Below are 23,389 nucleotides of genomic sequence, written 5' to 3' on the forward strand. Positions count from 1 at the left end.
AACTTCCAAAACGTCGGCTATCGGCGCCAAGATATTCACAAAATTAAAACACATAAAGAAGATAAGCTGGACCAACATACACCAAAGCTAATGATAAGTCACGTAAGCCGCTTCCTTGAGCTTCAGAAGAAAAAAAACGCCCTGATATCAGCGTTGTGTTGCAGTAGCAGGTTAACTCTTTATTCAGTATTTTACTAGTCAAAATACGAGGTCAGCAGCAGTATTTACAATTAATATATACAAACTCGTTGGTTTCATTTCTGTTGATCAAATACACTTTTGAAGAATCTCGATTCCACTCTGGTCAGCTTTCTTATCTTCGTCTGATACATTCAGCAAATTTCGACGAATCTATAAAGAAAAATAGCTTAGGATATTACGAAAGGCGATTAATTGAACTTCTTTCTAAAGCAGTCGAGGATGCGAGATCATCCTCTCCTATCAGATTTAATCCTGGCTTACCGAGGTAAGCAGCAGATTCCTATTAGACAGCTCATTCCAGCTGAAATCGAAAATTGTCTTCCAAACTGTGTAAAAGCCAATGTGGTTAGCTTGAGCAGTGAATTGACTCCCTTGTCCATGTAGCAAAGCGCATGTTCGCGGTTCCGACAATGCACTGCAGTAGCAATCATCTTTATTAGAATTTAAAACCTATTGAAGTTCACGAATAAACAAATTGAAAGTTGTGATTCGATTGTTTCAAACATTTCCTTTGGTACATGTGTTGAGACCCCAAGATCGCAGGTTCCACTCACAGGGCAGAATCGCCATCTTCTCCTTGTTCTCGCTGAACAACGCGTTCATCGCGCATTGATCAGCAAGATAGTGCACTCTTGGGAGCAGATGAAAGCTGATCGATTCCAAAAGTGCTTTTTCGAAAGAATTCTAGCGTCAATGTCAACAACATGTTCGTATACATTAATCCTTACGTTTGAGTCTTCTGAAACTGGAGTGCGATAGTCGGACTTGAGAAGTCTACCAAAGGTTTTTTTATATAATCGGGGAAAAAAACGATCATCTGTTACTTTCAACCCTTTCTTGGCACATTGTAGAGAAGAAGGCCTCCATTGAGCCCGTACTTATTATGAGCGTATGGTCTGTGCGAATAATAGCCTTTTTCGTTCCAAGGATGCTCTTCTGCCATTCCAACAGCTGCTTCCGATCCGAAATCGTCGAAGATGTCGAATAGCTCTTCAGCTGTTAATTGATAAGAACTGAACACGGTCGACGAAATACTGCAGTTAGTGTGTGTTCAGGATCGGGACAGTTCTAATCAGTTCCTGGGCGTAGGAATATCGTGTCAGCGTCAATCAGCAGGACTTTGTCTAAATCGCTAAAAGTTTGATGAAAAGTTACCTTGAGATGCCCGCAGCCTTTGAATTTCAAAACATCTTTCAGAATGTCCATTTCTTTACGCGTTAGATCTTCCCTGATGTCAAACGAAATTTCAAATGGAGCATCCTGGGGGAAAATTTGTTGAACTTGATCAGTGACTTGTTCAACGTCGTTTGTCGCAATGCGGAAATTGACTTTACGATTCGAGAATGCCAAAACGCTCTGAAGAGATCAAATAAGAAAAGACTCCTTGTTACCGGTGGCGTTTTTCTTCTGCGGTCGCTAGCGGTAATTTGTTGCCTCGCCGTTTACGTTATTTTTCTCAGAAAAGGGATAATGGACTCCCAGATTGAGTACTATCTATTTCGGCGAAGGTAGCGTCTAGATCTACGGAAGAAAGATACGGACTTCGCTTACGTTTCATTCAGAAAAAAAATGGCAAACAAAGTGAACTTTTATCGAGGGAGGTCGACTGTATATAAATACCTTTGCAGAGGCAATAAATTGTTCGAGAAGAAAATCTCGATTACTACCGCCATTGAGGCAGAGAATGTATCCAATGTTAATTTCTTTCTGCTTGGTGGGGCGAAAATGCAGTTTTCCTTCATAACCACCAGACGCCACAGAGCCCAAGTCAATTCTTTCATCCGGTTAGTTCTTTATTAATTGGGCTCAAACGAAGGAACATGATCGTTAATATAGAATCAGTTTCCGGTCCTGGAGCGGAAAATTTTTAATCAAGAAAGACATCCGGCCAGGAACAAGAATCTAACCGGTTTCCTTTTGATTTTGCCGTCAATTTGAGTAGAATAATTATGATTGTCTGGAGCTAGTGAACGCCGGAAAGACTTCTTCTGCGATGAGCCGAGCAATCCTGTTAAACTCACCATGCCAACTAAAAATGATTGAAAAAAAAGGTCGCAAAAGAAAAACGAAAGATCGGACAAGCAATGTTTTTAGAGAGAGAGTAAAAATGTTATGTATTCCGCCAGGCAGGGATTTTTCAATCAAACTAAATATTTTTCCAACGGAGCATTTGAAACTCTGTTTTCACAAGGAACCCGCAGAATCAATACGACTGCGACCAGCTATAATTTGAAATTACTTCGTACCATCGAGCCAGAATAATCTCATCAATGCGCAACGTGTGAATTCTTGATTCACAAAAATAAAAAAAATATTGTTTTTTGAAAATAATTGATTTCATTCTTTTTCGAACCAACGAGGACAGATCAGATTTATCCAAAAAAATTGGCGATAAATAAAATTTAACGAAGAAAATAAATTGAATTGAATCATGCCAAAGTTTGTCATCGAAGGTGCCATCGACTATAGCTGCCGTTTTTGTTAGACACGAAGTTGATTAGGTGGAACATGTAAAGCGGTCTCGAGAGTTCCTTCGAATGTTCCAAAAATGTCTTGTCCGGGACTCATCCTCAACACCTAAAACGAATCAAAGCGATTTGCCACGGAGGAAAGGTGACCTTTTGTCGATTTCCGCCACTCACTTTTCTTATCTCAGTTTTATTTTGGCAAGATCAACTTTTTGCTTTGATTAGTTCTAATTGACGTTTGATTATTTCACTGGAACTGATCTGTATTCAAATTTGATAACAAATACCCCAAAACAGTCTTTTATTCTATTTAAAATTATCAAATCATCATCATCTCATATTAACCGCGTCAGGGGATCAAAAAATGGGTAATTACTTCCTTTGCTTATAGATTACATTTATGCTCAACGGAAAAGCTTTCTTCTGAAGACTTAGCATGGCTTAGCACTGAACGGATTCTCCGTCTACAGAGTCCAAAACATGACAGCTGTCACGCAAACACATACTCTTGAAGACCATCACTAAAAACCCCCAAAAAAATCAACTCGCAAGTCAATTCTTGATTGTTTGCTCTAGCTAGTATAATATTTTATGAGAAGAATATTTGTTTGAAATTTATCCATTTTCGTCGTTTGAAATTACCTGTGAGTACCATTGAAGAAGCGACAAACACGAGCAGCGTCAAAAAACATAATCTCAACCCTTCGGAAGAATTCATTTTACTATCTCTAGAAGAGTTCTCCTTGTGCACTTTCTTTTTCTTGAACGGAGTTTCTCTGGAAGCATCATTATCTCTAAATTGGCTTAATAAAGATTCGAAATTGAGGGTCAATTTGTGCTCACATTGTCGGCAACATGCTCTCTGCGAAATTTCACCGGTTCAAAAAAAAAAACACTCAATTCACTTCTTCCGAAAACAGAGCAGTCGTAATTCCAACAGAGTTCAATCGACGGTTTTCTTTATTTTCTGGAGATTTTAGCGAAGAGGGCGCTCTTTTGCGAAATTTCACGAAAATGGTAGCGCGCCACCTAAGCGCGGAACATCGAAATGGCCGCTTCTTTAGGAAGATATGTGCGACATGTGGATATTTTTCCACAAGCGAAACGATAAGGCTAATTAGTGATAAGAATTTTTATTTTGGTTGTTGCGGCGCGCCGGCCGCAAACCACTTGATCTCGTTTTCACTTCTCGGAAGAAGCAGAATGGAAGGTCATCTTCTTGTTTACGGATTGCTACACGCAGATATACTGATTCTTTCGTTCTTTTCTTCCCTTGGATGAACGAGACTGTGCAAGAATTTGTTCTCAAGATTCTGAAGTCAGAACATTTATTAAATTATTTATTAGCAGAATATTTACAAAAGGCACTTTTTATGTTTTCTATTTGGGTCTTTATCCATGAACTCATCGAATGAGCTCTTTACTTTCCTCTTTCATTGAAGATATCGAATTTATAACAACAGTAAAGCATGCAGATCAACGTGATAATGATTCCAATGATGACCATCCAAATAGCCAATGCTTTAGAACTCTTTTTCTCTTCTATAACTTCCGATTCTTCTGGCTCCACTGAATCAAATGTAATGAAAAGTAAGCACTTTATGATGATTTACTTATTTGGGAGTCACTGTCCGGCGGTGTTTCCGAACTCGGAATCGGCTGGATAATATTTCTTGGCGATTGGTGGAGAATTTCTTGCAGGGAAGGAGGATGATAAACTCGTGGAGCCTCACTAGCTTTCGATGTCGGCCAAGGTGAGAATTCGTTCGAGTTCCAGGCACCTGACCAGGGGGTCTTTATTAGGTTGTTATAAAACAAGCATCTACAGAACACAAAGAAACTGCATTTGAAATTTATCAAAATTCTTATTGCTCGGTTAATTATGACTAATACATATAAAACCAGTTCCTGTGCAAAATTAGTCGACGTTGTTGCCTGTCGTTTAGTCGCTTGAGGTCGCGTTGGTGGCGCTTTCGTTGTCGATGTTGTTGACGACTTTGCTAATTCTTCACCTGCTTGCGCGTTGTAGAACTGGTTAATTGTAGGATAAGGGCTTTTATTTGGCGTCGATGTTGATTTCACCGGCCTCCAAGCTGGTTTTGTTGGTGCTGATTTTTTCGGCGGCGGCGTTTTGTTTCGAGTTGTCTTCGTCGTCGTCGTCGTCGTTGTAGTTGTGGTTGTTTGCTTTTTAGTTTTTGGACGCACTGATGCTGATGGGCTCGGGCTGATATTGATTTAGAGCATGATTAATAAAAAAAATAAATACTTGCCTAGGAGTTGTAGCAGTTGGTTTCGACTTCTCCGAATTAACTTCTACTTTTGAGTCGTTCTCAGCATTAGCAGGTCTTTTGCACTCCGTGAAAAGCCAATCGTCCATCCCAACGACTATCAAGAAAATAAGTTTTGGAATCATGAAAGACTAATTACCTGTGCCCTTGGCGGCATGGACCGAAATTGTCAGCGAACTTGAGGGTTTCCATCCATACAACTTCTGAACTTTCACCCAACGCGGAGTATTTGGCAAAAGAACGCTGTTTGGTACACATCTCAACGATTTCTTTATCTTTCGTTCATTCTTTGCCTTGCATTCACTCGCGGGCTGTTGATTCTTACATTCTTCTTCGAAAATGTGTTGTCTTTTAACTTCGTCGCACATCTCCTATCAAAATGTTACGGATATTTTTAAAACGTTGATTCATACGTGAGATTCTGGGTAAATCTTCATTAAATCGTAGCTGAGCTCGCGATTTTCATGGATCTCCTTTGGAACATTCGCCCAAAAAGATTGAATTACTAGCTCGAAGTCAGATGAGAGAAAGACGACCTCGACTTCCAGACAAATTTTACTTTATTGATGGTTTGCCAAAGTCCTTTAATTGCTGGATAATCCTACTAATAGAACAGAGCTGGATGTGTTGTCCTTGTTGTTGGCATACCATGACCTGAGTTTTCCATCAACTTTACGCATTTCTTGCTTTTGAAATTCAAAGGTGCTCCAATTTTCTTCAATTTGCGACGTATTCCAGTAAAGATATTTGTTTTTGTCATCTCCATTAACAAAAAGAATATCTTTAAGTGGGCGAGGCCTTTTCTGAGAGAGGTTCTTCGGAAGTCGCATATCATCAGTAACTGATTCGTTTTCAAAATCTGTGCTGATCTCATCTGGGCGCGAGTTTGCTTGTTTCAGAACTATAGGCGCCTCTGGCATATTATTTGTTTCAAGCTGAAAATAGGGTTTTACTCATCAACATATCTTTTAAAAGGGGGATAAATAAAAACCCTGACTGAAATCCACTCGGTTGTATCTTGAAGCCAGTGTGACTTTTTTTGTCTATTCTAAGTGACTCAGTCGAGAATTTTTTTACAAGTAATGCCTAAAAATAACTCATCAATTCCAAATAATAAATAAATGAAATCAATTCCAGTAATGTGAGTCTGTTAAAAGATACCTGAGCGTTTTCATGATCCTTTATTGTGAAAGAGTCGGCTATTGCGAGCAAGGTAAGCTGAAACAGTTTTTTCTTTTGCATTATTCGGAATTCTTATTCTCTCTGTCTGAGTAGTTTTCTGAAGAGTGCACCTCACCGAGAGGTTTGTTGAATGAAAAATGAACGGCGCTTTCGCAGGGCACTCAAATCGCCTGAATCCACCATCAAACTTTAATCGCTTCTTCATTTTTTATCACAAAGTACCCTACCACTTCCAAATCAAAGAATAATTTTATTCGCCGCATACTCTAAACCATCTTCTACGACAGCTAGGCCTCACCTGAAATCACGAATGAAATTGACCTTTTTGAAAAAAAATCTGTATCATCTCTAGAATGATACTGGAATTAAGGGTTTATCAAAAGCTAAGGAAATGTCTGTCACTCATCCTAAATCATGCCCTACCCCGTGCCGGAAAACACTGTCCAGTGGCTCTACTTCTATATTGTCGTGCCCGGCCTCGTCGTAATATTCTTTATCGAGGGTAAGTCTTGTTTAATAATAATGATCAAACAATGTTTTTCAGTCATCTGGCCGCAAATCTGCAAAATACTCCTGTGGTGCTTGATTCGATACATGGAGTATCAAGGAGACCAGGAACGAGCGCGCCGGGCACGACAACGCGAAGAAGAGCAACGAAAAATGAATGAGGACGACGCGCAAGAGCAGGCTGATAATTCGGGCGACGGACGAAACATTCTCAATCGAGTATTGTAGAAATTTACACAGAATAGCTCTAACGTTTACTTAGATGCCACTTGCAAGCGGTGAACGAAAGCAAATCGTGTTCAAGTAACCCCATCGATGGCCAACTTCTCACAGATACATCCATTCTATACTCATCTCTACAGTCAATAGTCCAACTCTCTCTCTTTCTCTGTGCACATCTGTATTCCAACACCAGTCTTATATTCTCCTGTATTCAACTCATTCTCGTCTGTATTCTTTCTCTAAAATAAAAACTGAATTCGCCAAATCTATTCTAAAGATATCGATTAACAAAATACGAGACGCATATATATTTTTATCCAAATCCAGACTCGCGCTGACAACTTCACGCTTTCACTTCTTTGGTAGAAAAAGATGTTCATAGAGAAGCATTTTGCGATTCACAACGAGTCAGTTGTGATTTCTCTTCACGAATTGACCAGCTTCGTCAGAATAAGGGATGAGAAGTTGGTCGTAATGACACGGTAGGAATCAGGAGTACAAGTAGTGTTCACAGTTTCGTTTCGTGAGCAGGGACCAATTCTGTTCGATTATAAAAGATTCACAGCGACAAAACCGCCCGTGTTCAGTCTTTTTGTACAGTGTCGACGGAACTCAGGTATATTGCAATTTGCCTTATTTCATTAACAGTTGATGCAGTCTGTTGACCAAGGTGATGGGGAAGTTTCTTTCATTGAGCAAATTGCTTTCGGCTTAGAGTATCATCCATATTTCAACCATATGAGAAGGATTAACACACAGTTTTGGATATCAAAAAGCGTTGGCTTTACTAATCCTTTTGAAGATATATCTTCTTCTTACTATCTTGTTGGTGATAGTTTTTTGGTGGTCTTTTCGTCAACTCCAAGAGGCGGTTTGGTGCCCAACTCCACCACATAATACTTGGAGGTAATGAATATCAACAACAATTTGATTATTCGTTCTAGCGATGACAAGTGCTACCGAAACCAGCACAAGATCACGCGATTGTCAAAGAAAGAAAAGCGAAAGACCACTATCGGCGGCCATGATCAAAGAGTAAGAATAAAATATAAAAAAAGATAATTCTTTCTAATTTCAGTTTTCGTTGTTGCAACGTTACTACTCAAACGAGAGAAGCTTTCGAGCATTCATGAAAGTGGTGCACTAGTTTAACCTCATAAAGGCGATCTTTATGTAAACGCGTCCTGGCACCTCGCTGAAAGATCTGACTATCTTTCGTTAAGATGATACTCTTTGAATCGTGAAAATAACTTATATATTTTACAAATAAAAAACTTATAACTTGGGAATTTACTTCCCTTTACAATAGGATATTCAAGTGTTTCCTGTTATTTTGAGCAATTTCCTCACAAAACATTGAATTAATTCCGCAAATTTGATTGATGTCCTCAATAAAATATTGACAGTCGGATTTTGAAGGAATAGCTGGCTTCATTTATTTACAGGGATAAACATTCAATGAGATTAACCATTGATAAGAATATGTTTCAGTGCAGCAGCTGAGTATTGATAGCAAGCGTTGTAATCTAAATTTAATTTTACTTTAGATGTGTCGCCAAATAAACCTTACCAATAGCGACTTCGTTCATGACGTAATCGCTTCGTTTATCGTAATATCGGTCATTTTGATCAGGCCCACCTACAAGAGCTCCATAAAGAACCCAATGGTTAGGCTTAGATGAATGCAGCATATTTCCACAATCACTGCTGCCGCCAGGGCAACTAGCAGCTCTGTGATGTGGTCTTACTGGCGGGTTGTGTCCGAATCCAACGACATAAGAGCGCCCTTGATCGCCAAGGGAGTATCCCAACTGTTCGATGCCTTTGAGTGCGAATTCACCGGCTCGTGCAAGCTTAGGTTCAATCTGAGAAGCTCCTAGAAGAAATGCTCCCCAGTTATTGGCGATTCGAAGAGAGCCCCATTTGTGGAACCAAAGAAGCCCTGCTCGCGATGTGGCTTGCCGAGATATGAGATGGACTGCGTGACGGTTAACGTCGTTCCTAATATTGTTCAATTAATCTTTATAAAATGCATCTATAACGAACCTGTACTTGTCTTCGCCCGTTATTTGTGCCATCAGAAGTTGGACACCAGCCTGCTTTTTGTCCCAGTCAAACGACTCTTCAATTTTGCCACAATTGAAAGTGTCATAATAATGTCTTGCCAGTCGACCGTAAGCAACATCGCCAGTTGCTTTATAAACCCATGCTGTTGAAGACAGTTAGACTCTTTTATCATTTAATGACGCTAACCTGTTGCCCAACAAAGTTCATCTTCATAGCCAGACCACGATTTGTAGAATTCAGTCACCTCAGGAACGCTTTTGTGATAGTTTTGACGATTTCTATCAGAGAACTCCAGTAGTTGTTTTGAAGAGGTAAGGCAACGCTCAGCAAATTCTGGATCACGTGTTTTAAAAAGCAAGTACCCAGCTGCTAGTGCTGCTGAAGTCTCTGCGGCCGGTTCTGTACCGGGTTTTTGCTGGTTTACCACATAAGTAGGGCGACGGAGTTTTAGAGTCTCAGGGGGACCCCAGCGGCCATGATCAGCTTTGAAAATGCACGTAAGCGTGAATTCTTATTATATTGGATATACCTTTTGGATCGCCAACCATGACGACCAACTCGTTTGGACTAAGGTGTGCAGCCAAAAGCCACTCAAGCTTCCAGCGTACTTGATCAAGAGCATTTTCCAATTCGTTGGCGGCTAAGAATGTTAGACCCTATGATTACTTATTCTCTCTCACCTTCATATGCATCTTCATAGTCGAGGATGGACCAAACGAGCATTGTGGTTGTAAAAGCAGCAGGAAAAGTATACTTTACGTGGTCGCCCGCATCGAACCATCCTCCACTGAGATCAACACCAATATCACATCCATCAGTTAGTACAGAATCTCCCCTCCATGGAACTCTGTTATTTTCAGGCAATTTACCAGCGCGCTGGGCTTCGTAGAAAAGAATCGACTTGTGCAAGACTTCATTGAGATCGTATTGGAAAACATCGAGCTCCTCGACAGGGGATGGTGTAAAATTGGCTGAGATTTGAGTCGGATTAACTGGAGCATGTCCTGCCGGCTTAGAGCATCTTCCACCCGATATGACCCTACGATTCGTGGACGGGCGATTAAAACTTCCGATCGGGGCACCGATAGGTGGTCTAAAATTCGAAACTGGTTTCGGACGAGCATTTGCTGGCTTAGGTGCCGGCACCATTCCTAAAGCGGAAATTATGTCTAATGGTTTTTCTTCTGTTGATAAATCATAATCAAGCATGATTTCGTCTTCATCGTACTCTTCACTTTCTTCTGCGCTTTCCTTTTCGTTTTCGTAAATTCCATAATCTAAAAGCATGATCGTATCTTCCACTACTTCTGGCGCATCGAAGTTTTTGCAAAGAGAAAGTTCCATTGTTGGTGCGCTGCTAGCTACTGTAGCTATAAAGTTGAATTTCCATGTGCTTCCAGCATTTTGTTTGACGACATTGAAATCAGTTGGAGTAAACAACCAAAGATCACCATCCGAGGAAATACGTTTTGGTGAGGCCTGCCACACTTGAATATCCGATGCGACGCCATTGAATTTCATCAATATTTTCGCATCTGAAGGAACAAATTCCGGAAGTGGAACGTAAGCAAATGCATTGAAAGAAGTGCTGCTATCATCGCCTCCATCAACCCAGCTCGTGTGGACCCATCCGCCGGCAGTTTCTGACACTTGAGCAATAGGCGCGCAGCCTCTTTCGTCGTAATCACCAATCAATTTTGGTGCTTCTGTTGGAGCAATAGTAGGACGTTCTTTTAATTGACTAAGCAATCCAGCAAATCCACTTGACGAGTCGTCCTCGTTGTCAGCTTTAGGAACACCAGAAACAAGAACGGGCTTTGAAGGAGTTTTTGCTGCCGATTGCTTTGGAACATCTGTCTTTTCTTGGACAACTGGAACTTTCTTTGGGGCGGCTAACACAAGGATGCAAAACAAATCATTAAATCCGTTACAAGAGGCTGCTTTAATTAATACCGAGGAAAGAACTTGTGTTGCTAAAACTAAAAGAATCCGTTTCCACCAATTTGAAACCATCAATATCTATTTGTTGTTAAATTTTCAATGAAGCCTTTCTAAATTGATAACGTGCGAAAATGTGCTTTGCATCTTTTTCTTGAGGATTTTTTGGACGTACGGGCTTCGAAACCTCAGGTTTAGGTGCTTTCACCGCCACTGGAGGATTCTTCTCAATTCTCGAAGCAGGTGCTTTTACGGCAATGTCTTTAATTGTCTCAGGTCCATCTTGAGCGGAAAAATCTGCATGTTCAGCATCGCTGATCCGATCTTCTAAGAGTCTCACTTTGAGCTCTGAGCTTTCGAGCTTTGACTTGAGCGCTTGAATCTCCTTAGCTGCCGCGATGAATTTCGCATCGGATTCCTCCAGCTTGGAACTGAGGCTCTCAATCTTTCCTACGGCCACATTCAGGGCTTCTTCTGACTCGTCGGAATTTTTGGTGAGTTTATCAACTTGTGACATTGTGTGTCTATATTTCAATTAGTAATTAGCTCTCATTAATATGCTGCAGCTACGTAAATAAACTTACCTGATAACATCATTTTGCTTAATTATGGCGGCCTCGATCTCGTCCATGCGACCGACGAATCTCTGGTCCTGAGATTTGAGGACTTTGTTGACCTGCCATTGGTTTCTCTTGAAAAGCTCGAGACTTTTGTAAAGTGGGTTTTGAGCCGATATCGATAATATTAAAAACACTCCAACAATAACTCTCATTTTGAGATGTTATTAGAAGAGAATGGTGATTAGTTTTGTCCTTACGATTCTGAGCATCTTTGCTATTTCGCGAGTCAGCATTGTGCGGTGGTGGCGCTCACGGGGAAACACGCGCTTTCACGAACCTCTTTGGGTCCCCACGTCGCTCAGAAGTACTCAGTAATCACCCAGTCTACCTATAATTATCAACAAATTCGCGGAGACTTAAGGGAACCTCTTGCGTAATGACATAATCTAATCAACGCTGCGAGTTCTTGCGCTCTTTTCTATGACTCCTTGATGTCTGTTATGTTTTAAATTTTGTGCATAATTTTTTTTTTCGATATTATGCGAGAGTTTCCTTCAAACCATTAAGATCAGAAACTGTGATTCAGAACTAGAATGGTATCAAATAAGAGACCGTGTTGTCGCCTTGCAATCTAAAAATTTAGTGGAGTTTTTGTTTATAAATATTTTCATCACCACGTTTCAAAAATGGTTTCTGAAAGAGCCTTGTACAAAAAGATAGATTCACTTGTTCTGAACGTAAAATTTCGTTTTGTTTTTCAATCAATGAGTGGAGACAGCATCCGTGGATATTTGAATCTTATTTGAAGATGACAAGTTAGTAGCGCTGAAAAAAGTGAAAGTGGAAACAAACGTTGAATTCTCCTGAAATGGACCAAGCAGAAACTTCGAAATTGAGAGAATGCTTCGATTATTCCAGTGGAAAATTCAAGAAAGTGAGAGGAAAAGAAGCTCTCGAGTTTTGGATTTAAAAAAGTTAATTTCAAATTGATTAATTAATTAAATTCATTAAATCCGTCGAAGATCTACCGAACAAGTGGAATTTACATCACAAAACAAGAGCTACGCGAAAATCTTAAAAGTCTGGGAAAAAGCATGAAGGAGAAAGTCGACTTTCCTACATTTATCGAAATCGCGGAGAAGTTCCGTTCAAAGACCGACCCAAAAGAAGAAGTGCTCCTCGCATTCGAAAAAGCCGACAAAACGAAGTCAGGGATGATGCCCGTAAGAGCTCTTCGCTCGCTCATGCTCAACACAGGCGAAAAGGTAGTTTCTGTTTGAAGATAGTCTTGTGACACCTCTTTAGATGGCGGAAGGTGAGTTCAACGAGATGATGCGCGCACTTTGTATCGAATCAAGAGGAAATATTAATTACAACACCATTGTCAAGTAAAGTTTTTGCGACTGATAGGAAACTATAACTCTTATCGCAGCGAATTATTTGAAGAGTTTCCTGCTGTCCCATCAATTGCAATGGAAGTCTCAACTGGACAAACGAAACCGTCGGAGAAGTCAAAAGTAACTCAAAAATCAGCTCAGCAAGAGCTCTACTCGCGTAACTTTCTCTCGCAGCCATCTTCATCTTCTGGCTCATTTCTGGAATCATTTTAAAAAATAAAAGAAAAAAATAAAGTTTCAACTATCGTCGCGCGCGTTCCTACCTTCGTTTCCTTAGCAACACTAAAGCAGCCAAATCTGAGCTCGACCGAAAATATCTATGGCTTCGGGCTCTTAGCTCTGTAATTTATTTTTTGATGCCTTTGTCATTTTTCTAGAACAGATAAAGAGAGAGGACAGTTTTTGTTAAAAGGCAGCTTTTGCTACTTGGACAAAGAGAATGCCGCCAAAGGCGAAAGCAGCTCCGGCAGGGAAATCAGCAGCCAAGTCTTCCTGGGAAAATGAGCTTGTGCAGGTATTTTCATCATTTTTCGTTGTAAATTAATTTGAAATTCTTTCGAATAAAATTATAAGAATAATCAAAAAAACAAATAATTAGGAGTCGTATCAAGAGCCGGGATTCAGCTCCGAAGTTCACCTGATCCTTGGTGAAGATCAAGAAACATCATTGCAAGTTCAAGAGCGCCTCAAAGAGACCATCACTAATCGTCAACGGTTTTCGATGGTCACTGCTGAGCAAGCGAATGAACTCGTCTTGGACAAGAAAAACCGCGGCCAAGGAATGTATTCGGAAATACTCGAGCAGTGCAAGGGCGTCGATGGAGCAGGTTGAGTGATATTGTTGAAAAGAGATTTATATCAGGTTAAGATATCACGGATGTGTCTCAGCTCCAGCCGGGAGTTTTAGCGAAACTAGTGAAAACACTTCTTCTACGCGACAAAGAAGCAGACATGGTTCGCCGAAATCTTCGACCTGGAACAGCTGACGAAGGCTCTAAGGGCGGTAAAAGAAAAGGCAGTGCGAAGAAAGGCAGCGCTAGAAAAAAATCGGCAAAATCGCCTAAACGAACACCGAGCGCGAAGGTGGTCTTAGATAGACTAAATCATTCAATCATTCCATTTCTAACCAAGCTAGAAATGTGAACCGTGATTATGGCATTATTAATTAACATTAGCACTGTATGTTGTTTATTTAAAAAAAGGTCTCTCAATAGAGACCATCAATCAAAAATAATAGAATGCAGATAAATTACCTGTTTTGATTGACTAACTAACTTTAACCGAAATTAACATTTTCGTTCTTTACCCAGAAGAAGGCTGGAAAGGGCAAGGGCGCGGAAACCCCAGAAGTTGAGGAAAAGAAAAAGTGGTCTAACCTCAAGAAACGCGGCGAGGTAGAAGAGGAAGAAATTGTTGTTCCAAAGTACATTGACGACGAGCCAGAAAATGGACCAGATCATTATGTTCTGCTTATTGGCTTCGAAGACCCTTGCCTACCAGCTCTGCTAGCAGAAGCTGGCATTGAACTTACTTCGATCATACAAGTGAGATCCGAGAAGGGAGCTTCAAAGCCGCATCTTTTTTGGGATGATCTAACAACCATCTTTCGCCGAGCAGAAGAAAAGGAAAGGTTTTTTATACAATCAAAGCTAAAAATACCGTATAAAAACGAAACCACGAAAAGGGTAAACTTCTTGACTGCACACGATGGCAGTTGACTCTCTATGATGCGGACGTGGAGGCTGCCAACTTGTACGACGAGATTGCTTCACTCGCTTACGACCTCAAGGAGAAATACGCCGCGTACGCAGCGTTCAACGAAAAACTAGAGGTGGTCGAAATACCGACAGCTAGTGGAGATGAGCAAAACCGACTTATGGGCCGGTACATGTCGAAGACAAAAGATGTGCCTTTCCTTGGGCAGTCAATTAACGTACTTGTCCATGCCATGCGCGAGTCTGTTTGTAACTCGGTAGAAAGCATCGAAGCGGTCCCAACAAAAGTCGGAAATACGGCGCTGACTAATGCTATCAACAGTGCTCTTGCGTGCTTTGACCTAAATGAGGCAGAACTGGACGAATTAAAGGTCGTGGATGAGAACTTAACTTCAGAATCAATTCACTTAAATATATCATCCGTGAAAAGGACGTTTACACACCTGCAAAGCCCGAAAAGAAGCCCGCCGCTCCGATCATGAATCAGTCCGACGAGATTGGTATGCGACTTGCCACGCTTGAAACACCAAAACGCCTTGCTCAAATTGAAAAAGAGATGCTTCTCTTGTACCCATTAAATCTTGTCTATGGCCTTGACAATACCAAAGAGCGTGATGAAGCACAGGGATTCTTGACAGACATCGATCATCACCTCTGGTCAGCTGGAAAGTACTCAGGATGAGGATTAAAAGAAAAGACGGATCTGTTAACAAGATTTTGATGAATGCTTCGAACGAAGTATGCCTTTCCCATTCTCTTGTTCATCCTTTAAAAGACTCTCAAATTCGACAAATTTTACTGCATATGTCTGCTAAACAAGTTCACCGCGTTACTGCAGACGCGACTGGTGAGCTATCAGCTCCAGCAAGCGGAAGCATTATTCCTTGGGACAAGCGCGATCACATGGAACGTTTGAAAGAAACTACAATCAAAACCGAAACGGACGATTCTACTTGTTACGAGCGATTCGAGAGATACGTTGCCACTCAGCGATTATTGGAAGCTCAAGAAGATGCAACTGCATGTCGAGTTCATCATCTAAATAGAGACGACGGGCGGATGATTGTTTTCCATAATCCAGTCGGTCAAGGTGCTAACAAGAATCAGAACTTTGAAAGTTGGTGCGAAAAGGTCGTGTCGAAGTGTAGATTCAGGCACTGGATAGAACACATTGAACCAGAAGTCGACGAGTGGCTTGCTGAGTGGGAAAGTCAGAAGATCAAGGCGAAACAGGAGCAAGAAAGACTCATCCAAGCTCAGCTTGAAGCAGAGAGAGTGTTATCTGCCTCCGCCTTACAGGAAAGCGAAATGAACACTTTAGGTATTTTGCTGTATCTTTTTAAATCTTTAACGTCTTAATAGCTGCATATGTTATTCCTGGATCTCTCAAGGCTCAAGCACGTGACAAGGCTTTAGAAGCGTCTGCTCCAGCACTTGAAAAGAAGAAATCTTCGCGAAAATCATTGAAAAAAGATTCTCGTCCGGAATCAAAGAAGAAATCTTCGCGATCATCTTCAAAAGCATCAGTCGGCCGAAACACGCCAAAGCCTGAAATCAAAAAAGATGACGATCCATTTCCTCAGTACAAAAGTTACAATCTCAAAGAGCGCATTTTCGCAGCGAATGGACAACAACGAAGGATTTTCACAAGTGATGGTGGTTATGTTTCCATAAAGCAGTCTGGTTTCAGTGATGTTGCGAACGACTTAATGATAAAAATCCGGCAGAAACGCAACACAGTGACTTACTATCAGCAAAGACCAAGGGACATTCGCAATTGGAATCCCGAGGAACAAAAACGCCCATCATCTGCGTAAGAAAATTTCCCTAATTATTATGCCAGAACGATTAATCTTTAGGTCTTCAAACAGCACTCAAATTTCCAGCACTTCCTCGTCTCTCGCTGAGCTCATTCCACCAGCTACATTTTCATCTATTTCAGCCGTCCTAAACGATGGTATTTCTCTTGCATATTCAGTTTGTGGAGATGGTGGTCGACCAAAGCACATTGATGTCGAGGATAAGATTGAAGATCGTCGTTTCAGGTATTTTTTCTAATTAGAACTCTATTAACTAGATTTAGATACAAATTGATCGACGAAGAAGCCGCAGCGAGAGAGGCCTCAAAATCTCCAAAAGGAAAGAAAGCAAGTGCAAAGCCGAAGAATGAAAAAAGTGAGGACGTCATTGATGCTACACCTGAGCCGGTTGCAGAGCCTGAAAAAGAAGAAAAACTTCAGCAATTGTATATGTCAACTCCAGATGGAACGCACTTACGTTTCGGAATACATGATGGCAAGATTTTTGTCCGCCTGCTGAGAGATCATGATAAGGTCATCAGTTTGACCGAGTAACACCGACAAATAACCAAAAATTTAGGAGTTCGAAAGGTTGGTGATGTTTGAGGGCATCCACAGAAAGCTGAAATCAGGGGAGCAAGAGCACCTTCACAAGGATGGCAGTGTGACTTACTTCGATGAGAAGTCGAAGGAGAAGTTTATAAAACGCGATGGCACTTCAGAGGGATGCAAAAAGATTCTCGCATACACATCCAGTGATCCCACTACTAATGATCGAATGTTCGTTCGATCAGATGGACTAACCATCGTCAAGCGTCAATTTGACGAGATTATCCAGTACCCAGATGGAACGAGAGTAACCAAGACTGACTCCGACGTTCAAGTTGAAAAGCCAGGTTGGCCATGCATACTTTTTGAAGAAAATGCTGAGAAGTGCATGATCGTGATGGCGAACGGAACCTATGTCCAAATTACTGCTGCGGGCCGTTATCAGATGTCGCACTCATCTGGCGCGTATTTTACTCTTGAAGAAGATGGAACTTTCGTTTTCTCCGCAGAGCAAAGCGGATACGCAACGCATATCATCAGACAAATGGATCCAACTGCGCTTGAAATCATCGAACCTGATGGTTTGAAAACTATTCAGGTAATCTACACACAATGCCATTTAATCACTCGCTATAGGTTTCAAATATTGGAAAAACAGCCATCATTCACAACGAAGACAACGAAGAATCCGAAGAGCGTCCGATAACTGAAGATAATTACAGGTAATGAGCTGTAGATCGGTTAGTTTTAGAGTATTTTCAGCCCTCGAGATCGTATATTCTACGTGAGATCGAAGGATCAAGTTTATGAGTTCTTGGATCACGATTGCGCGAAGCACGATATTGAAAGTATTCAAGAGGATCCTATGAGCGCAGCTTTGCACCAGCAAGTTCCAGAAGCACCAAATGAGAAAGCGGTCACTTTGTTAACTCCTCAAATGAGAGCGCCAAGTTGGTCTATTCACAGTTATCAAGAAGAAACACTCGTACCTCCGTATTTGCGTCAGCACAATTTGAGGAAATGTGGCAGCGGCGATACTCGAAACGGTAACTAATATTCCACGCGAACACCAAGTCCATTACACGAATATTCCATGGTGACTTTTAAAAAAAGTTTTAATGAGAGTGAGACCTTTAGCGAGATACTCCTCATGAGTTTTTAGGTCATCTTACTGCAGATGACGATCAGAACGCCCCTCAGCCACCAATGCTGAAAATAAGGTCGATTGTTGTAAATGAAACAGTCACGGCGGAGATGAAAAAATTTGTTGCTGAGAAAATGGATCAAGTTTACGACGAAATACAAGCTAGAAAACTCGAAGAGCTACCGAAAGTTGCCTCCGATATTGCTATTGTCATTGAACGTGAGCGTTCAGATCTACTGGAGAGATTCTTAAAGCTTTCTTGCGAAACTGATACAGCAACTTTGAGGTTCGATTATAATTTATAAAGAAATTAGCCTCTTACAAGTATGATTTAAGGGCACATTGGATCGCACAAACGCGAACACCAAGTCCACAACCTCAAGCTCCACTTCTGAAAAAGATGACCGACGAAGACTGGAAACGCGTTCAAGATGAGAGGGAAGAATATCGCCGAAATCTGAAAGCACTCAAAGAAAAGAGAATACCGAATTACTGGGAATCAGAGGATGGCAAGAGATTTTTAGAAGTTTTGAGCAAAACAGGCGGCTGTGCTAAGGCAGCTGCCAAGCTTCCTCCTCCGGAAAAGCAAGCCAAACCATCAGGAATGTTTTCGTATTTCAAATTTCACCACTTCTAGGATAAAAAATGGAAAACCTTGTATAGATACCCCTCCAGCGACTCCTGCTGAGTCGAATCGCGCCAAGTCTCGGCCCGCATCTGCAAGATCAGTATCAACACCTCTTCCTCCTCTTGAAAAACGAAAACCACCGATTATTCTTCCACGGTCGATGGGTCGTGAGGAGCTCATCCAACAGCAAGTAGAGATGGAGAAAATCGTTGGCTACAAGCATCCTTTTGGAATGTGGGGATATCGGTGCGACTTCAATCCCGGAAGTCTTGATTTGGGTGATTTGATCGAGGGCAAAACATATAGACGCGTGGTTCAATTGCAAAACTCAGGATTTTCAAAGCTTAGCTTTAAAATACTGTCTCCCTCGTTAACTGGGCTGACGGCGAAGTACAAAATCGGGCCGCTAGCACCAGGATTGTCCGCCAAAATTGAGGTTATCTTCAAAGCAAGCGGCGAGAAGGCTACTCTAAGGGAAGATGGCGTCTACGACTTTGTCAACCATTTAACTCTGGAAAAGCCGATTGGCGAAAAGGATGGTATTCCACAGATTGAAGATTATATCAAACTTCAAGTCGCTGCTCGTATCATACCGCTCTCTGAAGTCGAAAGGAGGAACAAATTGGGCCTTGAAACCGAAAAGCTTGCTAGAAATGTAACCGTCGTGCCTGAGCCAAAAAAGTTCGACTACAGAAATTACCAGTAATTATGACCCTGTAAAGAACCTATATTTTATATGAATAAATTTTAACTTTGTACAAGTGCGTCTATTGCCCGGGGTAAGTTACCCCGATGCAAGTAAATGCAGGTCTTAATTTGTAAAACCGACAAGAAAGTACCGATCCAGGTAGTGTTAATAATAGCTGGATGCGGGAACCCTTTTTGATTCAAAGATTTTGTATTGAATAGGAACAGTAACAATGGCCAGCAACGGCTAATAAATAATTTTTGTTTCAACATGTGGATAACTTGAGTGAAGAGATAGATTAGAATGCTTTTTGAAAGAACTAATAAAGAAAAGAGGGTATTTCAACTATTTACGAATGACATATCCGTGGAGTACGAAAAATAGGGATGGAATAGATTTTATAAGAATAATTTCTTAGTAGAACTTTTTACCAGATTTCTCCATGTCGTAAAGGATTTGGGATGGAGTGAATTCAGGTCCGATCTTATCGGCAAGCCTTTCCATTCGGTTGATGAGGTTCTTAGCGCCAACAGTATCCATGTACATGAATGGGCCTCCCTTGTTTGGTGGGTATCCAGTTCCAAAGATGGCACCAATATCGCCCTAGACAATGATTTATTTTGAAAAAGAATGAGCTAAAAGACGTACCTCTTGTGGGGACATGATGACTTCTTCCTGCAGGCAAAGAGCAGCTTCGTTGGTGTATCGGAGGAGAATTCGATCAACAAGGTCGTCATCAGTGTTCAACCCGTGAGCGTTGCTCATGCTCATTTCTTGGGCGATCTTAGTAAACTGAGGAGTGACAGGTCGGGGTCCCTTCTTGTTGGAATAGTCGAAGATTCCCTTTTTGGTTTTTCGTCCCATGTTTCCTTCGTTGATCAGCTTTTGGAGAAGCTAGAAATTTTCATTAAGGAACTGTAATGCGCTAGTGAACCCTTACGTCTGGGTTACCGCCGTCCATTCTAGAGCCGTAGAGAGGGCTGCAGCCAATATTGACAGCGGCGTGGTGAGCGATATCGACACCAACTTCATCGATAAGAGTGGCGGTACCAACAGCAAAGCCAGCTTTAGTTGAGAGCTCGTTGATCTTGGCTGGGTCGACGCCCTCCTGGAAGAGACGGAGGACCTCTTTCAAAGCGGGAGCGAGGCATCGATTGCAATAGAAGCCGGGGACGTCCTTGACGACAATGATAGTCTTCTTTTGCTTGAGGCCAACTTCGCAAGCAGCTCGGAGAGTCTCTTCGGATGTCTCAGCAGTTGGAATAATTTCCAAAAGCTCCATCTGTGGAACAGGCGAGAAGTAATGCATACCTTGAAAGTACTTGTAATGAGGGGCTCAAATAATATTTGACATTGTTTTAACATGATTAAATTGTTTCAACAAATTGATTTCACCTACCGATAACGTTCTCTGGGTGAGGATGAGCCTGAGCAATGTCTTTAACAAGAAGGCCAGAAGTATTGGTAGCAAAGATGTGATCCTTAGGGGCAACTTCAATGATTTCGCGGATGATTCGGTGCTTCAGATCGAGGACTTCTGGGACAGCTTCGATGATAAGGCCCGAGTTAGCCATGTCGCCGTAGCTCAAAGTTGGCTTCAAGTTCTCATAGATGATTTCGGATTCCCACTAAAATTATTTTGAAAAAAAATCTGAAAATGACGAAATTCTGATGATGTAATTCAAAAAAACTGATGGTGTACCTTTGACATTCGCTTCTTCTTAACCTTCTTGTTAAGAGCACCGTGAATTCCCTTAGCTCCTGCATCGAGATAATCAACAGAAGCGTCTTTCAAGACGACCTTGTATCCTTTATCAATTGATACTTGAGCAATGCCAGCACCCATAAGACCAGCGCCAAGCACAGCGATTTCCTCAACAGACTTTTCTGGTTTTCCCCATCGGTTCTTAGTGCAATGATTCTTAGCATTGAAGATGTTGATCATAGATTTAGTAACTGGGTCGACGGAGAGCTCTCCGAATTTCTTTGCCTCGGCGGCATAAGCGGCGTCAGATCCAAAACCAACCTTTGACGATTCTTTCAGAAGCTCTGCAATTGTGAGAGGAGCTGGGTAAACACCCTTGGTTTTCTTCATGACATTATCAACCAAGTTTTTCTGGAAGAACCAGTCACGGGTGACGCCATTTGAGATCAAAGTCTTGGCGATTTTGTTGGGTCCTTTGAGTTTTTTCTGCTTTCGCTTGATGGTTCCAGCGGCGAGTTGCTTGGCATAGTCGACCGCCACTTTCTCCAAATAGTCAACAGTGGAGACTTTTCCGGGTCCAAGGGGTTCTACAGTCTGATCGACGAGACCCATCGATTTCGCCTTCTTGGCGACCTTGGCAGCGCCAGTCATAATCATAGGGAAGGCTTCTGCTGGGCCAACGAGCTGGACAAGACGCTGGGTACCGCCGGCGCCGGGGAGAACACCCAACATCACTTCAGGAAGACCGAGCTTGGTACTCTTGCTTGTCGTGGCGACTCGGTAATGGCATGCCATGGCGAGTTCGAGGCCGCCGCCAAGCGCGGGTCCGTTGATAGCAGCGACGAACTTTTTCTTCGAGTTCTCGATTCGCTTGAACATGTCCTGGCCTCCCTTGGAAAGCGCTTCTCCTTCAGCAGCCGTGGTCACCTGAATCATTTTTAAAACAATTTATCGAATCAGAGGAGTTTACGTTGTTGATCATCTGAATGTCAGCGCCAGCAACGAAGCAGCCAGGCTTGGCTGAGATGAGGACGGCAGAGGAGATGTTGGGGTTGTTTTCGATTTCGTCGAGGACACCGGCGAACTCGTCCTGCATCGCCACGGAGATAGTGTTCATCGAACTGTCGGGCTGGTCCATACGGACGACAGCGACGCCGTCGACCACTTCCATCGAGAAGTAAGGCTTGGTCTCGACCGCGGCAGCCTTTTTACTTGATGATCAAGTAGAACGAGATAGACTCAACGAGGGAGATCAACAATTTCCTGAGTTCGGATAGAGACAACGGGTCTGACATTGGCCAAGTTCTGACCCGCGGCTCGTGAGAGTCCGGCCCGTCCCGCGCGGATAAAGCCCAACATTCTTGATTAGATACAAACTTGAATACTGAACTAAAAACAATACAAAAATCTGAACTAAGGAGCAGTCTCTCAAAACACCACCAAAACATCCTTCTCGTTTTCGCGTTCTAGAAAATAGAAGTTCTCGAAATTGAGCGAAAAAAATTCAAGGTGTGACGTCACCTCGGGCCAATCAGTGTGCGAATAATGCGCCCAGAATCGATCGAAAAGATGAACTTTGAGCTGTAGAGGTGGACTTTGAGAGAAAAACCAAATTCAGACTCAAACTTCATTTCTCAGAAAAAATGTCTCTCGTCGAGTACGATGATCCGTGGTCTAAGTATTAGGGCATGCTAGTCTTTCTTCCTTCTGAAGTTAAGCCGCACTAATACTTACACAACAGGACCTCAAGTTTGATAGTTTCTCTCTCACTTTTCGTCGATTGTGAATATCTGCCAGTTAGATATAGTGAGTGCAATATTATTTTCGTCAAAATGAATAATTTCGCCTTCACTGATACCTAGTTCAAGATCTCCTTCTTTGCTTTTCTCTGTACGTAGATTTGATGCTAGAATTCTCCGAGCGCTGTCAAGGTTTAGACAATAATTGAACAAAAAACTAAGCTTTGGCAGCTCGCTCAAAGATTCAAACAAGAATATTTTTCTTCTTCATTCCTTTTTACTGACAAGCTAGCCTGCAAGAATCACCTAAAAAGAAGGTGTACAGAACTTCTTACCAAAATTAACTGAGCCCCGGAAAACTGAAGAAATTCGAGGTCGAGTCTGAGATGATCCAAAATCGACTGTACCTATCATATAAGTTTGCCGATTTCATCCATCCCTGAGGAACGCAGTTTTCAACGCCTAAAATAAAATGTTACACAGAGAGTCGCTGTAGAATCCGTAGCTTCCCATTGGGTGCACACTCAGAACGAGAATTTCTAAGTTCAATTCGGAATTATCTGTAGGTAGATTATGGATGCTTTCTTTGGCT

General features: G+C 41.8%; 6 protein-coding genes and 2 long non-coding RNA genes across 8 annotated transcripts; 4 read left to right on the forward strand and 4 right to left on the reverse strand.

The window, feature by feature from the left end:
- Positions 1 to 716: 716 nt before the first annotated feature.
- On the reverse strand, positions 717 to 1,973 carry LOC145708146 (uncharacterized). The gene is made up of 3 exons (XR_014134806.1): positions 1,822 to 1,973; positions 930 to 1,557; positions 717 to 885 (listed from the first exon to the last, which is right to left on the reverse strand). It is a non-coding gene; the product is annotated as an uncharacterized LOC145708146 (long non-coding RNA).
- A 99-nt stretch (positions 1,974 to 2,072) lies between these two features.
- Positions 2,073 to 3,615, reverse strand: LOC145708836 (uncharacterized). Its single transcript, XM_081786534.1, has 3 exons — positions 3,513 to 3,615; positions 3,312 to 3,463; positions 2,073 to 2,230 (listed from the first exon to the last, which is right to left on the reverse strand). The coding sequence occupies exons 1-3, from the start codon at positions 3,524 to 3,526 to the stop codon at positions 2,073 to 2,075; spliced, it is 324 nt and encodes a 107-aa protein (XP_081642660.1). The 5' UTR covers positions 3,527 to 3,615.
- Positions 3,616 to 6,731: 3,116 nt separating this feature from the next.
- Positions 6,732 to 7,065, forward strand: LOC145708145 (uncharacterized). Its single transcript, XR_014134805.1, has 2 exons — positions 6,732 to 6,865; positions 6,909 to 7,065. It is a non-coding gene; the product is annotated as an uncharacterized LOC145708145 (long non-coding RNA).
- A 1,222-nt stretch (positions 7,066 to 8,287) lies between these two features.
- LOC145708837 (uncharacterized) lies at positions 8,288 to 11,675 on the reverse strand. Its single transcript, XM_081786536.1, has 8 exons — positions 11,458 to 11,675; positions 11,000 to 11,397; positions 9,616 to 10,827; positions 9,465 to 9,575; positions 9,122 to 9,418; positions 8,915 to 9,077; positions 8,439 to 8,869; positions 8,288 to 8,394 (listed from the first exon to the last, which is right to left on the reverse strand). Exons 1-8 carry the CDS (start codon positions 11,643 to 11,645, stop codon positions 8,333 to 8,335), a joined length of 2,862 nt encoding a protein of 953 aa, XP_081642662.1. The 5' UTR covers positions 11,646 to 11,675; the 3' UTR covers positions 8,288 to 8,332.
- Positions 11,676 to 12,164: 489 nt separating this feature from the next.
- Positions 12,165 to 13,070, forward strand: LOC145708143 (uncharacterized). The gene is made up of 3 exons (XM_081785784.1): positions 12,165 to 12,698; positions 12,739 to 12,821; positions 12,866 to 13,070. Exons 1-3 carry the CDS (start codon positions 12,528 to 12,530, stop codon positions 13,041 to 13,043), a joined length of 432 nt encoding a protein of 143 aa, XP_081641910.1. The 5' UTR covers positions 12,165 to 12,527; the 3' UTR covers positions 13,044 to 13,070.
- Positions 13,071 to 13,156: 86 nt separating this feature from the next.
- Positions 13,157 to 15,227, forward strand: LOC145708838 (uncharacterized). The gene is made up of 6 exons (XM_081786537.1): positions 13,157 to 13,344; positions 13,429 to 13,657; positions 13,699 to 13,913; positions 14,141 to 14,515; positions 14,572 to 14,916; positions 14,976 to 15,227. The coding sequence occupies exons 1-6, from the start codon at positions 13,270 to 13,272 to the stop codon at positions 15,225 to 15,227; spliced, it is 1,491 nt and encodes a 496-aa protein (XP_081642663.1). The 5' UTR covers positions 13,157 to 13,269.
- On the forward strand, positions 15,224 to 18,674 carry LOC145708839 (uncharacterized). The gene is made up of 9 exons (XM_081786538.1): positions 15,224 to 15,866; positions 15,908 to 16,358; positions 16,405 to 16,590; positions 16,629 to 16,878; positions 16,925 to 17,491; positions 17,530 to 17,615; positions 17,656 to 17,939; positions 18,056 to 18,323; positions 18,374 to 18,674. Exons 1-9 carry the CDS (start codon positions 15,224 to 15,226, stop codon positions 18,672 to 18,674), a joined length of 3,036 nt encoding a protein of 1,011 aa, XP_081642664.1.
- A 1,024-nt stretch (positions 18,675 to 19,698) lies between these two features.
- On the reverse strand, positions 19,699 to 22,492 carry LOC145708126 (trifunctional enzyme subunit alpha, mitochondrial-like). The gene is made up of 6 exons (XM_081785758.1): positions 22,029 to 22,492; positions 21,056 to 21,985; positions 20,753 to 20,981; positions 20,294 to 20,664; positions 20,002 to 20,247; positions 19,699 to 19,956 (listed from the first exon to the last, which is right to left on the reverse strand). The coding sequence occupies exons 1-6, from the start codon at positions 22,227 to 22,229 to the stop codon at positions 19,768 to 19,770; spliced, it is 2,166 nt and encodes a 721-aa protein (XP_081641884.1). The 5' UTR covers positions 22,230 to 22,492; the 3' UTR covers positions 19,699 to 19,767.
- Positions 22,493 to 23,389: the final 897 nt, after the last annotated feature.

This window comes from Oikopleura dioica, chromosome XSR, assembly GCF_907165135.1.
Source record: "Oikopleura dioica chromosome XSR, OKI2018_I68_1.0, whole genome shotgun sequence".
NCBI classification, from domain to species: domain Eukaryota; kingdom Metazoa; phylum Chordata; class Appendicularia; order Copelata; family Oikopleuridae; genus Oikopleura; species Oikopleura dioica.